General features: G+C 41.0%; 1 protein-coding gene across 1 annotated transcript; it reads left to right on the forward strand.

Moving 5' to 3' along the window:
- The first annotated feature begins 4,109 nt into the window (after window positions 1-4,109).
- On the forward strand, window positions 4,110-11,612 carry LOC147626866 (uncharacterized). The gene is made up of 3 exons (XM_086816109.1): window positions 4,110-4,234; window positions 10,969-11,110; window positions 11,214-11,612. Exons 2-3 carry the CDS (start codon window positions 10,982-10,984, stop codon window positions 11,319-11,321), a joined length of 237 nt encoding a protein of 78 aa, XP_086672235.1. The 5' UTR covers window positions 4,110-4,234; window positions 10,969-10,981; the 3' UTR covers window positions 11,322-11,612.
- Window positions 11,613-15,989: the final 4,377 nt, after the last annotated feature.

Raw genomic sequence — 15,989 nt, forward strand, 5'->3', positions numbered from 1 at the left:
TCTCTTGTCATTCATGTCAATAAGTTTTCAATCCCAAGTCCCATGAATGGCCAAAAATTCTCCCAAAAATGCTAGCTTTTAGGCGTTTTGGATAGCTTTATACCCATGTAGTAAAATGCTCATAACTTTTTGCTCGATTATCCGTTTTTATATAGGCACAAAGCGCTCTTCAAGCTCTACGTACTTTTGTAGTTCCTTTTTACTGCAACCATATGTTTAAAGAGCAGTTATGCTCTATTTATATTTGGTTTTTTTAAGTTTTATGGCGAGTTTATACCCTTGTAACAAAATTCTTATAGCTTTTTCCTTGGTTATCTATTTTGAAAAGTTTACATAGATGCGAAGCTCTCTTCAAGCTCTACACACCTACATAGCTAATTTTTGTGCAGCCATATGTATAATAAATTATCATGCTCGATGTTATCTGCATTTATTTGCCATTATTTCCTTTAGTCTCTTTATAAAACCACAAACCCTATGCATCTATACAAGATTAACCACAACCCCACCTCCCTCCACGTGGGCAAAGGAGGTGGGGCTAATTCAAAATAACCACTCCTCCTGCAAGCCTGAGGAGGAGCCAAATCTCACATCTTCCAATGTAATTTTGAATTTCACATCTTTCTCATGAAATCTCACATCTCACATGAAATCTTTGTATACATGCTTACATACCTATAGATACACACACTTATATATATTATGTATGTATATGTATCTATAGGTATGTAAGCATGTATATATAAATAGATTTATATGTATGTCGACGCACACACATGTATGTTCATGCACACGTATGTGTGTGTGTGAGTAGAGGGGGGAGAGAGAGAGAGAGAGAGAGAGAGAGAGAGAGAGAGAGAGAGAGAGAGAGAGAGAAACACACAGAGAGACGGAGACATGGAAGTATACGTGTGAGAGTGTGTAGGGGGAAAGAGTGTGTGTTTGCATTAGTACATGTGCATGTGTGTACGTGTGTGTGTGTGTGTAAGAGAGAGAGAGAGAGAGAGAGAGAGAGAGAGAGAGAGTTTCGACATTTGAGAGTGTGCATGTGTATGTGAGAGAAAGAGGGTGTGCATGTGCATGTGTGTGTGTGTGTGTGTGAGAGAGAGAGAGAGAGAGAGAGAGAGAGAGAGAGAGAGAGAGAGAGAGAGAGATTACATGTAAGATGCATTTATTTGAGAGTGAGCACACTGCACCACTCATCCCTACCATTGAAATTTAATATAAAATTTAATTAATTAAAATTATATATATGTGTGTACATCTATTTAAGTGTGTGTGTGTGTGTGTGAGAGAGAGAGAGAGAGAGAGAGAGAGAGAGAGAGTTTCTATGTGAGAGTATGCGTGAAGAGAGAGAGTGTGTGTGTGTGCATGAGAGAGAGATAGAGAGAGAGAGAGAGGCTGAGAATTTCTATGTAGGAGATAGTTTGTGTGGGAAGAGATAGTGTGTGTTTTCATTAGTGTATGTGCGGTGTGTACATGTGTGTGTGTGTGTGTGTGTGTGAGAGAGAGAGAGAGAGGCGGATAATTTCTACGTAGGGGATAGTTTGTGTGGGAGGAGAGAGTGTGCATTTAGATTAGTGTATGTGCGGTGTGTACATATGTGTGTGTGTGTGTGAGAGAGAGAGAGAGAGAGAGAGAGAGAGAGAGAGTATATGCATGCATGTGCATACATCTGCATCTATGTGTAGAATGTGCTTGAGAGAGAGTAAGATGGGGCAGAACTGGAGAGAGAGAGAGAGAGAGAGAGAGAGAGAGAGAGAGAGAGAGAGAGAGAGAGAGAGAGATGTAATGAGGGAGGGTGAAAAGAGAGAGAAAGAGAATAAAAAGTAGCTTTTAATAAAATATAAATTAAATAGAAAACATATATGTATATGTGTGTATACATGTGTGTGTGTGTGTGTTTTTATTTACATTTATATATACATACATACATATGTATGTATGTATATGTATGTGTATATATATATATATATACACATATACATACATACATACATATGTATGTATGTATGTATGTATATATATACATATGTATATATATATGTACATATATATGTACATATGTATATATATATATATATATATATATATGTACAATACATATATATATATATATATGTACAAACACATATATATATATATTATATGCACAAACATATATACATATATATATATATATATATATATATATATATATATATATATATATGTACAAACATATATATATATATGCACAAACATATATATATATATATATATATATATATATGTACATATGTATATATATATATATATGTACATATGTATGTATATATATATATATATATATGTTTGTGTGTGTGTGTGTGTTTAGATGTGTGTATGATATATATATCTATATATTTAAAAGTGACCACAACTTATCACCCATCTCCACACATTAAAATTTAATCAAAATTAATTAAATTATGTCGATGTTTATATTTATATTTTTAAATACATGTATATATGTATAAGTATATGTGTCTATGTATAGGTTTATGTATCTAAAACATAATATTGTATATACTATATATTTACATGTGTATGTGTGTGCAAGAGAGAGAGAGAGAGAGAGAGAGAGAGAGAGAGAGAGAGAGAGAGAGATTGAAAGAGAGAGAGAGAGAGAGCGCTTCTATGTGTGGGAGAGTGTAAGAAGAGAGAGGGAGTGTGTGCATGTGTGAGAGAGAGAGAGAGAGAGAGAGAGAGAGATTGAAAGAGAGAGAGAGAGAGAGCGCTTCTATGTGTGGGAGAGTGTAAGAAGAGAGAGGGAGTGTGTGCATGTGTGAGAGAGAGAGAGAGAGAGAGAGAGAGAGAGAGAGAGCAGGTGTGTATATGTGTGTGTGCATGTGAGAGAGAGAGAGAGAGTTTCAACATTTGAGAGTGTGTGTACGTGACAGAGAGAGGGAGAGAGAGAGTTTCAACATTTGAGAGTGTGTGTACGTGAGAGAGAGAGAGGGAGAGGGCCATGTGCATGTGCATGTGTGTGTGTGAGAGAGAGAGAGAGAGAGAGAGAGAGAGAGAGAGATGGTTGTAGAGAGGGAATAGTTCTTTTCTGGAACCTTGGTCGGCCGCAGCAATGCGCGGGTGCAATACTAGTCTTATTCATCTGTGAGTCCTTACTACCTTGTTTTACTGTAAAATGTTCGCTCCAAATCGCCCAGTTTGCATGGATTAGCCATACCAACAATCCCCATATATTTCTGTTCATATAATCTTGAGTCAGAAGATTCTCTTCCAACCTTCTTATTTGGAGTAGTGAGATTAACAGAAATCCTTGCTTCTCCCGAGTCTTTTATCTTTTCTTCCATGAACTATGACCTCACATTTGATGTTTATATCTTTATCTTATCTTTGGGAGAGAAAGAGAGGTGAGGAGGAGGCTGTGAGGTTTCATGCAAGTGTGATTTTGATTCCAAGCAGTGGCCAAAGTGAAAACCCCAACTTTGCGTGACAGTAGTATTGTAGATCATACTCTATTGTTGTGTTAACCAATTTATTAAATGTGTTTCACCTGCAAGTGTTGCATTGTAGTATAGGGTACTCAAAGAAATACCATTTTAGGCTTGCATCTCATGGGTGCAGCGGGCAAGGATTGAATCAATATTTCTATGTTCTTAGTGTTCTCCCTCAACTAGTCGAAAATGTGAATAATAATGGTTGATGCCTCCCATTGTGGATGGACATACTTAGTTTACTTAGGGCGTTTACACACTTGGGTGGAAGCCCATGAAAGAGTTTTGCCCAACCAATCAGATCACCACAATCACCCGCACATCTGACATTTCTTTAAAGACTGTGACCACGCCCGTGCACCCTCAGCGCTGATGTGTTTGTTGACTAGAGCCCAACAACCACAGTTCTAGTTCAGAGTGGAATAGCTTGCCCACACAGCTCTCAGTTTCAGGACGCCTTTTTCGTGGGCATGCCCACGGTCCGTAAAGAGTATTGTCGCCCAACAATTGTTTATCAAAAAGGTGCCTACCCCCACAGCTCTCAACCTTTTTCGTGGGCAGGCCCGTAGTCTGTAAACACCCTTAGTTGACCACTTGGAGTAAGTGCTTCTCTTATTTGGGCAATGTGAAAAGTGGGAGCCCAACGCTATATCCATTGAAAATTGGGCCTAAAATAAACATAAACATAAACAAGTTTTTAAAATGAAAGAGGGCTCGCACGCAGTTGGGCAGCTCGCACAGGCAGACACCAATACCAGGTATGTGCAATCTGGGCTGCATCAAAGACTGCATGAAAATTTGGGTTGTGAAATTGGGTTTAAATTTATGCGAAGGGGAAAAGGGGGGAGGGAATGGGGCAATTCCACAATCTCTCTCTCTCTCTCTCTCTCTCTCCATCAACACAGTATGATGAAAGTGTTCTTTGCTTTCTTCTCTCTATTGTCGATAAAGCTAGAAAGTGGTTATGTGCTTTGATATTACGGAGCAGGGAAGGGCCATTTTCCTTGTAAAGAGTGACCGGCGCAGCCAGGAGACCTTTTTGGGAAATGAGCCAACGCATGTTCCGTTCCCTGCCGTACAGATTCCGAGGATGATAGCGACCTGCAGGCAAATCAGCACATGGTTCTTCAGATTCCGTGCATGATGCTGGGTGGTGGTCTGACATTCTCTGTGTTGCCTGACCGCGACGGTGTAGGAATGGACCCTGTGATGGCCGTACGGACGCGAGCCCTGTACGAGCGGACGTCTGGCACGAACACACCACGTCTTTGCCGCACGCGGCCTCTTCATGGCTCATGACGGCTCCACCGGCCCGTCTCGCGCGTATGCCTTGCGGGTCTCACCGTTCACTTGCCCTTCATGCCCGGCTCGGCTCCATCGGCCTCACACGGGACTTGCCTTCCATCCATGAACTGCCGGCCTAGGGTCCATCGTGGCCCGTCGGCACGGCCCGGCGCGCCGGCCTCGGCGGGCGGCCGTTTTTCCACCGTTCTCGGTCCCGTCGGCGATTTCGGTCCCGACTCCGTCAAGGTAGGGAGGGCATCCCCCGGAGGCACTCGGCTCCACACCGCTCGCACCCCGGGAGGCCTAACGTGCCTACCCGATGCGTGAGTGCGTCAAGGTGCCTACTATGGGTCCATGCCTTGCCTCTCCAAGCACTTCCTCCCCATATAGATGCATTATATTCGGGGCGGTCAAGCATACCCCTCGGGCACCATGTCCCTCCGGATAGAAATCCCGGGACGCGCCACGGAAAACGGCCGAAACGGCTGTTTTTAGCCGGAACGGCCGAAAACTGACGGATACGTCACATACCCCCCCTTTATAGAATTGACGCCCTCGTCAATTACTTTTGAAACCAAAGGTTGGATGTATGTCCTTAATATAACGCATCAGTGCAAAGTGTTAATATATAATGAAGGACGGGAGGTCTTTACCCTGCTTTATAGCCATGAGCAAGGTCAGTGTCTAACCCGTTTACAAAAGAAAAACCGTGCATATTTTTGTATTTTTGCCATTTTTTCATTTTTTTGGCTTTTTTAATCTATATGGCCTGGACTTCAAGCCCCCGCTTGAGAGTCCCCCAATCCCCACAAAATTGGCGAGGTGACTGCGTGGTCTCGCCGGAGCTCCTGTCTGAGGTGAGTAAGAGTGATTACCTTAGGCAATGCAGCGTTGCCCGGAAAGTAAGAGTCTTCAAGGAAGTCGAGATTCGTTTGCCGAGTTGAGACCAACTTGGGTTGCAAGATCTTTACTTCAAATCTGACTTCACATTCGTTGTTGTTGGAGCTTTGTCTTGAGCCTTGCTGCTCTCCGATGCCCCTTGCGCTCTTTGTGCCGAATCTTTAATGGACAAGAGATGCCCACCTCACTGACTCCAGCTTGGTTTGCCCTATCTTGTACCACTTCAAATCCTGCACTTGGTTGCCTTGGACCTTTATGCCCTGCTTCAACCTGTTTCAGTACATAAGTGCATTGATTCTCTGTGACAAAGTGCCTTTGGCCCCACCTGACACCAAGTGAAAACCACCGCGAACCTTAACATGCCCAAATTTACCTTTTAGGAACGTGCATGTTATATACTCATGGTAGTCAACCCACAAGACTATAACTATCAACTCCATTATGCATAGTATGGACGAGATACTACTACATCCCCACTAACATTATTAGTGTCCGATAGTGGGTGTAGAACTTTGTATCAAGATATGCTTTCACATGCACTCCACACACACACACACACACACACACACACACACACATGAGCATATATTCACACAAAGCTCTTCGTACTGAGTTTCTGTCAAACCTCTGGAGATGCAAGACAGACTCAGCCATAATGAAGCCTAGCACTAAGGGAAGTAGCAAATAGAAAGAATTAGTACAGCAAATAAGTAGTTGATAGGGCAAATGCACCGCTAAATATAGAAAGAATAAGCACAATATCTCAACTGGCCGCAACTCAGACGAAAACTTCACAATGTGAAATCTGCATGTCTGCTAATACGACTGAACTATATACCTAGATGAATCCAGGAACATGCCCAAATTCACCTTTTAGGAACGTGCATGTTATATACTCATGGTAGTCAACCCACAAGACTAACTATCAACTCCATTATGCATAGTATGGACTAGATACTACGACATCCCCACTAACATTATCAGTGCCCAATAGTGGGTGTAGAACTTTGTATCAAGATATGCTCTCTCTCACACACACACACACACACACACACACACACACGAGCATATATTCACACAAAGCTCTTCGTACTGAGTTTCTGTCAAACCTCCGGAGATGCAAGGCAGACTCGGCCATAATGAAGCCTAGCACTAAGGGAAGTAGCAAATAGAAAGAATTAGTACAGCAAATAAGTAGTTGATAGGACAAATGCATCGCTAAAGATAGAAAGAATAAGCACAATATCTCAACTGGCCGCAACTCAGACGAAAACTTCACAATGTGAAATCTGCATGTCTGCTAATACGGCTGAATTATATACCTAGATGAATCTAGGAATATGCCTAAATTTACCTTTTAGGAACGTTCGTATTATATACTCATGGTAGTCAATCCACAAGACTATAACTATTAACTCCATTATGCATAGTATGGACTAGATACTACGACATCCCTACTAACATTATCAGTGCCCAATAGTGGGTGTAGAAGTTTGTATCAAGATATGCTCTCTCTCTCACACACACACACACACACACACACACACGAGTATATATTCACACAAAGCTCTTCGTATTGAGTTTCTGTCAAACCTCCAGAGATACAAGGCAGACTCATCCATAATGAAGCTTAGCACTAAGGGAAGTAGCAAATAGAAAGAATTAGTACAGCAAATAAGTAGTTGATAGGGCAAATGCATCGCTAAAGATAGAAAGAATAAGCACAATATCTCAACTGGCCGTAACTCAGACGAAAACTTCACAATGTGAAATCTGCATGTCTGCTAATACGGCTGAATTATATACCTAGATGAATCCAGGAACATGTCCAAATTCACCTTTTAGGAACGTGCATGCTATATACTCATGGTAGTCAACCCACAAGACTATATAACTATCAACTCCATTATGCATAGTATGGACTAGATACTACTGACATGTATACATCATGAACAGAAGGGTCATAACTACAATGTACAGTCCATGCCCAATCATCTTGAGAAAAACTTGGTAGATTCTTTCTTCTCTGCACTTGGTGTTGATGCATCAGCCACAACCATGCCCGATTCTTTCTTTTTCTCCTTCTCTAGCTTTTTCTTGCACTCATTTATGTAGTGTCCTGGCTTCTTGCAATAGTGATACTTGCCCTTCTTTTTAGGTTTATCACTTTCTTTCTCTGCATCCTTACCTGAGGATTCTGATTATGGCTTATAGTCACCATGCGAAGAAGCTTTACCTTTGTCTTTCTGGTTGGCAACAAAAGCTCGGTCACCAACTCGCATAATAGATCTGTTTTGTCTAGACTGCTCTTCTTGCAAGAGTACTAAAACCAGCTCATCAAATGTAAGGGCATTTGGATTCCCTTCATCATGAGTCTAAGGGTAGAGGCAAAACTCTAATAAGAATCCTGCAATGCATTGAGAACTGTGGGCACCAATGTACTATTAGGATATATCTCATCCACACTAGCGAGCTGCTTCTTAAAATCTTAGATCTTGGTCAAGAAGCTGTCCATTGAGTCTCCCTTATTCATGTGCTCAGACTCCAACTGTTTGCACAGATATGTAACACGTGCTTCACTGCGCACCTGGTATAATGCAGCAAGTGCGTCCCATGCCTGTTTTTAAGTCTTACATGACCGAATATGAGGAATAATGCTTCGCTTCACAGAAAGTGTAAGCAATGCATGTGCCTGTGCATCTCTTCCATCCCAACTTGTTTGAGCAGCAGTGGGAGGTACTGGTGGTGCATGTGGAGGAGCCACATCTTTATCAGATTCTACTTCAGATGATGTATATGCAGCACCTGGTTGCATTGGTAGTTGTGAAACAGGACGAGTTTCACTACCATTGATCACATTCCAAAGGCCTTTAGCAACCAGAACATACCTCATCATATAGGACTACAATGGGTAGTTAGTCCCATCAAGTTTGTCCTCAGCAGACAACATGTTGAATACATCACTACTGCTAGCCATGACTGTCTACCAAATGCAAAATCTTTCAACACACTGCAAGTACTCAGTATTCACTGAATGCAACACTGGATGGCTGCCAATTGACTGAATCACTTGCAAAGTGTATGAAAAATAACACAGAGTAGAGAATAGAGTGTTATTGGCGAAAGTATGATGATCGATGTTGTTGAAAACATTGTAGATGCTGCTGCACACCAAATCTTTGCCGCTACACAGTCCAAACATCCAAAATCGAGCAGAACCAATCCAAAATGACGCCTCTCCAGAACGTCTGCAGAAGCCTTGCGGTGCCCAAAACGCGTCCGAATCGCGCCGCGGACCCTGAAATTTTGTATACTTCATATGCAGAGCACTACAGTATATACGTTCTTCTCCCTAGAGGGTATCTTAATTGGAGACAGAAAAATAGGGTCGTGAGGAGGGAGGCAGACTGTTAGATCAAGTGTCAAGGAAGCTAGCTCTGACACCAATTGTTGGAATTAGGGTTAGGGTTGCAACAATGCACACGCACAAGATAGAGAAGCTTGAGAGCACAAAAACTCACTAGATTAGAATAAACAAATGTGTGCTAGATACAAAAGATAAGTACACACCCCAAAATGAGTAGATAAGAGGGTGTACATACGCACAGGGAAAAGACCTTGTGAGGGAAAAAGTGTCTTGGTGGTCTTAAGTGTGTTCACACATCTCTACCATATAATGTTACATATATGTATCTATAAATAGTCCCTGTAATAAAGTCATGGGAGGGGGACGCGTTCCGGACCCATTGTGTTGTCAAGTTTTCTGACCCTTTAATACTCATTAAATTAAGTGTGGGTGAGTGTGGTTGAAATTGGTAAAGCTATCTGTACTTAGTGTCTTTAATGTGAAGTTTCATATTCCTGGGAATTTGGCTTATATCACCCACCTCAGTTTGATTTGAGTGTGGTTGAAATTGGTAAAGCTATGTGTACTTAGTGTCTTTAATGTAAAGTTTCATATTCCTGGGAATTTGGATTATATCACCCACCTCGGTTTCGGCAGCCTGTGCTGGTGTGAGTTCCTCCAAATTATCAGGGGTATCACAGTTAGGACTACGTGGCCATTGCGTTGGTCAATGGTGCTAATGGCGTCTACATCCCAGGTGATAGTCAATGTAGCCTCTGCCAATGCCCATGGGACCTGGTCTTCCTGAGTTTTCTTGAAGCATTACCTTGGGTAGTAGTCCACTTATACTGATCTTCTGTGCAAAGGCTTCTCACTGTTATTGTTCCTGGGCTTCAGTGGTGGCATCTCTCTCACATTTTGCGTCATTAAGTTGACTTGAGTAGTGACTTCTTGATTGAGAGCCCCCATCGTTTCTTGGAGATTACCTCCGACCTCCTCAGCCTTGGACAAGATTACCTAGGTGTGCTCGATGATGTCTGGTACCATTCTTCTCCCGCTGTGCGTTCTTCAAGATTGTCAAGCCTTGGCCTCGAGTGCCTGATTGTCTTTGGACTTCTTGCTGAATGTAGGGGTTTTATTGGTGACAAAAGGGCCTCAGCAAAAGACAGCTCACAACCCGTATTCATCATGCTTAACCCCTCTTGAACCCCCCTGGAACCTTGACCTAAGTTTGCGTCAGTAACAATGAACTTGGGCTAACCTGTGAACTGCATTGAGGAGATGGGTTGCCATCAGAAATTGCTGAAGCTGCTGGGAGGAACTCAAGGTCTTTGACTGCTGCGAGGAGCTCGATTGGGTTGCAGACCTGCAGCACTGACAGAGCATTGGACTGCTGGTTTTGTCAAAGCTGTAGCTGCAGAGTGGGAGCCTTTCAGTTTAGGCAGAGCCATTGAAGCTAGGCACAGTTGAGCTGAACCAGGGGCTGCAGCTGTCACGACTGTGTGGAGCCAGGCCAAACAGATCATTGAACCTCCAGGGTTGCAAGGACCTCTAAATGCAAGGGATCTGGCTACTTTTTCTCTCCCCAAAGTTGGAACAAATCCCCTCTCCACCCCAAGAAAAAGAAAAGAAAAGAAAATAAAAGGGTGTAGAGGCGACTATATAGAAAAGGACATGCGAATGCAGAGAAAGAAAGAAAGAAAGAAGGATTTATTAGCGTCTAGTAAAGACCCAAAGGGTCTATGAGACCAAAAGTTAGTTACATGTGATCCATGAGTAAGCTGAATGTTAGCAAAACATGAAAGTTAAAAAGCAGAGAGAGAGAGAGAGAGAGAGAGAGAGAGAGAGAGAGAGAGAGTTATATTAAACGTCTTCAAAAGACCCAGTGGGTCTGTTAGACCAAAAGTGATACAGTAGTGTCCATGTAATCTCATCATGAGAGAGAGATTGGAATGGTTGTAGGTGAATTTCTAACATGTCTGCCACTGGAACCAAGAAGGGAGTTTTAGAGGTTTTCAAGTTTGCCTGCTATGTTGGGATCCCAATTTTCATGATGACACTCTTTGCCAACAATCCGGACAATTTAGAGAAGGTTATTCGTAATGTAAGTTGCTTCTCTACCTATACTATTGGTCAAGTTTTCCACCAAGTTTGACCTTACTAGTTGTCCTTCTCATGTGCTTTTTTTCTCTTGATTTGAATCACAGCGTTCCTACGTTGTGTATCCTCCTGAAGGGCCTCCATTGCCACCTCCAGAGGAGATCAGGGAAATGATTCGGAAAGGCAGGGCTGCTTCGGAGTCCTCCAAACAATGAGTTTTTGGTCTTGGCTTTCATGGGAAGTATCGGGTGGGAAGAGTGCCAAGGAAATCATTTCACCATGAGGTTTTGTAAATCAACTCAAAGGTTGGGGTGGTGGATCTGAAGCTTGTAGGAAATCCTACCTCTTGAAATCTAGTGTAAATATTGATGTGTTGTTCTAAGCAAACCGTACATAAAGGAATGCTATTTCCCTCCCAACCCCAACAAATCTTCTCACACCCCCCCCCTCCCCCCCTTTGCACACCCATGTCCACATGCACAGGCTCGCATGCATAATGGTGCACACACTAGTGCATGTTGTAGCTATCCTCCTGTTTTTCTTCTTGCAACTAGATATGCATGTTGCCTGATGATGTGTTTTTGACTGTCAGTTAATGTTTGTGTTCAGTGTATGAATAGGCTCCAGCTTACAGTCAGCTAGCTTGTGGAATAGACAGTCACTATACCCATTCCACATTGATACTTCTTGTGGGCAGAGTAGATCGAAGCTCAAAAAAATAATTTGATTATTGATGTGTGGATCAACTTTCCTTTTTTGTAAAAGGGGCGCGCATGCGCACACACCCCCACACACTACACGTATATAGAGATTTCTATGTATCTATTAATGTGTGTACATATCTGTGTGAGAATATTATATATTTACATTTTTAAAACTACAATATAACATGTACATCCAAAAGTATTCACAAAAAAACAGATGGTGTGATAAGAGATGGGGTTGGTTTACTTGTAAGCTTGTGTTTGGGAAGGGGGGGTTGCTTAAAACATCAGTGTATTAGGATGGAACCCAGTGGCATTGGCGAGAATGGTCCCGATAAAAGATTGGGGAATCAATATGGAGGAAGGGTCATTTATCCACCAATGACCACAATTGCCAGTCCTAAGGAGAGATTGGTCATGAACCATCAATGCCATTGCTCTAAAAAAATCAATATTATTGTTTTTGGCACAACTTTCCAAAGAAGCATTAACAAATATAGAGGAGATTTCCCTTTAAATTAATCTCTCTCTCTCTCTCTCTCTCTCTCTCTCTCTCTCCTTGTTTTCTTCCTCGTCTTGACATTCCTCTCATCTGTAACTAATTTAAAGCCGTAGGAAAGTTTCTTGGATTTTTCTCTTCTAATTCAAACTAGCTTGATTGAAATCAAAACTTCCTTTGAGTAGCTAGAAATTTAGGTAGCAAAGAGAGCCATAATAGTATGATAAAATAAATTGAGAGATTTTAATGTGTTATCATATTTACCACGTGAAACCCTTTGCTCTTTCATTAATTTGGGACACTCATCCATAATAGTTTCAAGGAGGAGAAAACTTTTTTATTAGGCATCCAAGCATATTAAAGCTAGGTGCCTTTGGGTGTTGTGGAAGGTGGCTAGAAATTTCACAAATTTGCAATGGAGTTGCCAATGAACCAATAATGATTGATTTTCTTTGAAATAAGTGCTAGCCACTTCGGAGGTTAACATAGTTTCACCCGCTTGACCTATGGTGAGGTGCTTGCTATCTTACTCGGTAATGGAAGCCCATCTTCTAAAGGATGATGTTGGACTTTATAAAGTAGTCTTACCTTGAGCTTAATGCCAAATAGGGTAGTCATTGACTTTGTGTACATACTTGCGTAAGACTTGAATTAATTGCTTTGGGACTATTTTTAAGTTTTGTTTGACCTAGTGTGAAAGTGAGTCATTTCTATACAAGTTAATTTTGACATTAAGCAATACACATTTATTTCCTTGCAATCAAATACTTGTGAGCTCTTCCTCTTCTTCTTATTCTCTTGCTTGTGTTCTATTGAATTGTGCTTGCTTAGTGGTGGATACTTGCTTAGATACGTTTGATTGTGGGATCTCTCACATGAGCGTCTCCTCTCCATCCACCTCTTGTGTGGTTGATCCTTAGTGTCGACAATCTTCTCTTCACATCCATTAAGGTGATTGAAGCTCTATCTTCACTCCCATAGTAAAGAAAGCATTCAGGTGATAATAGAGTGAGGATAGAGCAAACGACAGGCTAGCATACCCACCACATCAAGAAGTTACATTTGTAGCGGCTCTAAAGCAAGACTAAACAACACTTGTTTTCGCATAGACTAAGGTAAGATCTAGCTTGAACATATTTAAGGACTAGCTTAGGGTTTTTTTTGTTGTTTTTCCATTCATCCAAGCTATTTGGATTACCTAATAATGTCTAGTGTTGATTAGGAGATCATACTCCGAAAAGCATATGATTTTGGAGCTTTGGGTGTGTGAGTTTTCTTGTTTTTTATTTTGTTTTGAAGCTTGTTTGTATTAGGTCATTGTATTTACATATTTGGGAAAGGAAAAACCCTTATTTCTTTGATGGTTTTTGCACGACTTTGAAGCGCAAAAGGCTTTGATTTTGTTTCATTGTATCAAGCAATAGAGTAATATTTATGATTAGGAGTGTAATTCACTTTGAAAACAAATACTTTAAGCTCCATTTAGTGTGAATTAAAGTAAGAAAATTAAAAATTCTATTCAGGCAAATTTCATGTATTGTTGAAATTGGTAGCTTAGAGTATGCAAAATCAACCAAAATAATAAAAAAAAACACTTAATTACTTGTATAAACACCATTACTTAGAATTAGAAATCTTAATCACTTTTAATCATATATAAGAAACTCTATAAAAAACTCTAAAAACTAGGCCAAACCACTTGTTGGGTTTGGAGACGTGAGTCCATAGTCTCGTGAAAAAAGATGTGTCTAGTAAACGTGAGCTTAGAAATGTGAGTCGTGAGCCGTGAACATGTAGACTTGAGTTGTGCATCTAGAAGCAGGTGAACCTAATAATGTGTACTATCTAATTAAAACTACCTTGAAGACTTGTAGGGGGACACACTTATATCTTATAAAGATTTTATTGTCATACAATTTGTATTAACAATAAATTTCTTGTCCTCTACAAATATCGGAGCATTAAGGCTCAACCAAAATAATCAAAAAACACTTAATTACTTATATAAACACCATTACTCAAAATTAGAAACCTTAATCACTTTCAATCATGTGCAAGAAACTCTACAAAAAACTCTAAAAACCAAGCCAAACCACTTATCGGGTTTAGAGATGTGAGTCCATAGTCCCATGAAAAAGGATGTGTCTAGAAAACATGAGCTTAGAAATGTCAGTCTCATGAGCCTAGAGACGTGAGCTATAAGCCTGCAGAGGTGAGTTATGCATCTAGACGTAGGTGAACCTAATAATGTGTAGCATCTAATTAAAACTGCCTTGAAGACTTGTAGGACACACCTACTTTGTCTAATAAAGATTTTCTTGTGACACAATTTGTATAAACAATAAATTTCTTGTCCTTTACAAATGTTAGAGAATTAAGGCTCACCAACCCTCTCATAGGTCTAGAGCCCCACACACTACTTGGAATTCGTACCTAAATAGGTCTATTTCATAAAAATCAAAATCTGCATGCCTATTTCATAAAAGAATTCGTAAGCTTAGTTAGGCGTGAGTTGTGAGCCCACAAGATGTGAGCTAATAGATGTGAGTCCATAAGACGCGAGCCCACAGATGTGAGCTTGCCAAGTGTGTTGTGATTCTAGTTTACCAAACCCACGTGAGCTTGTTTGATACAAAATTATGAGCCACCAGATATGAGCCCAACTAGGTGTGAGCTCGTAGGTAAGAGTCCGCAAAGCGTGAGTCGTGAGCCAACAGATGTAAGTCCCAAAGATGTGATCCCACATATATGACGTGAGCCTAAGGTGATGCATCATTGAAAGCCTCTCGACTAAGAGAGCCTAACCAACACCAAAAAGAGTTCTAATCAAGGACATGAGCATGGTAGAGTTGGCAAACAATTTACTTATTAGTCCATTAGTGACACGGCCAAGGGAAACCTCAATGCTAATTCCTTAAGTTTCACACATGCACACTTATTCCCACGATGAGATATGGGTTAGTGTGTAATTTGTCAAAACCATTCAAGCTATTGTTGAGGCCTAGACATCAATAGTATTGTGCTCATTGCCAACACCACGTGGAGACCATGATACAACTCATGGTTGGTACCAACAAAAGCAAGCAGGGTGGATTCTAGTGCCATGACATATGCTTTGTGCGCCAAGGTAGGTATTGGCCTTACCAACCCCACCAACCATCAATCCTCCACTAGCACCAGCTCCAATGTCTGCCTACTAAAACCCCTTACCAAGAGTTACATATTGACAATCATAGGGTTGCTTTACCCAACCTTTGATATTTCAACCTTAAGAAGCAATTCCTCCAAGAAGCATACCAATACAACAATACTTGGTGACTCTATCTACAGAAACAAAAACCCAAGAATAAGAGAGCTATGAGTCTTATAACCAACAAGATCCATCTGGATATAGAGAACATGCTCCAACCATAGACTATGCCTCCTTGTTTAAAGTGCAACATTGAGAGAGAGACCTTAACACAATATAGTATGTAGGCCATTGATGAAAAGGCCCAAACCGTATCATAAAGTGTCCTCCATAAGGACCCTAAACCAAATCCCCCGAGTGCTCCGAGTACTCTGAATTCGGTGTTGAACTCGAATGTCATTCTTTATGGTGGCACATGCTACAAGTGTGGATTTGATCGTGCTTACAATAAGGATTGTCCTAAAAACAATAGTACTCATGTCATCACACA

Source organism: Cibotium barometz, chromosome 21 (genome assembly GCF_041138505.1).
Source record: "Cibotium barometz isolate CiBa-2024 chromosome 21, ASM4113850v1, whole genome shotgun sequence".
NCBI classification, from domain to species: domain Eukaryota; kingdom Viridiplantae; phylum Streptophyta; class Polypodiopsida; order Cyatheales; family Cibotiaceae; genus Cibotium; species Cibotium barometz.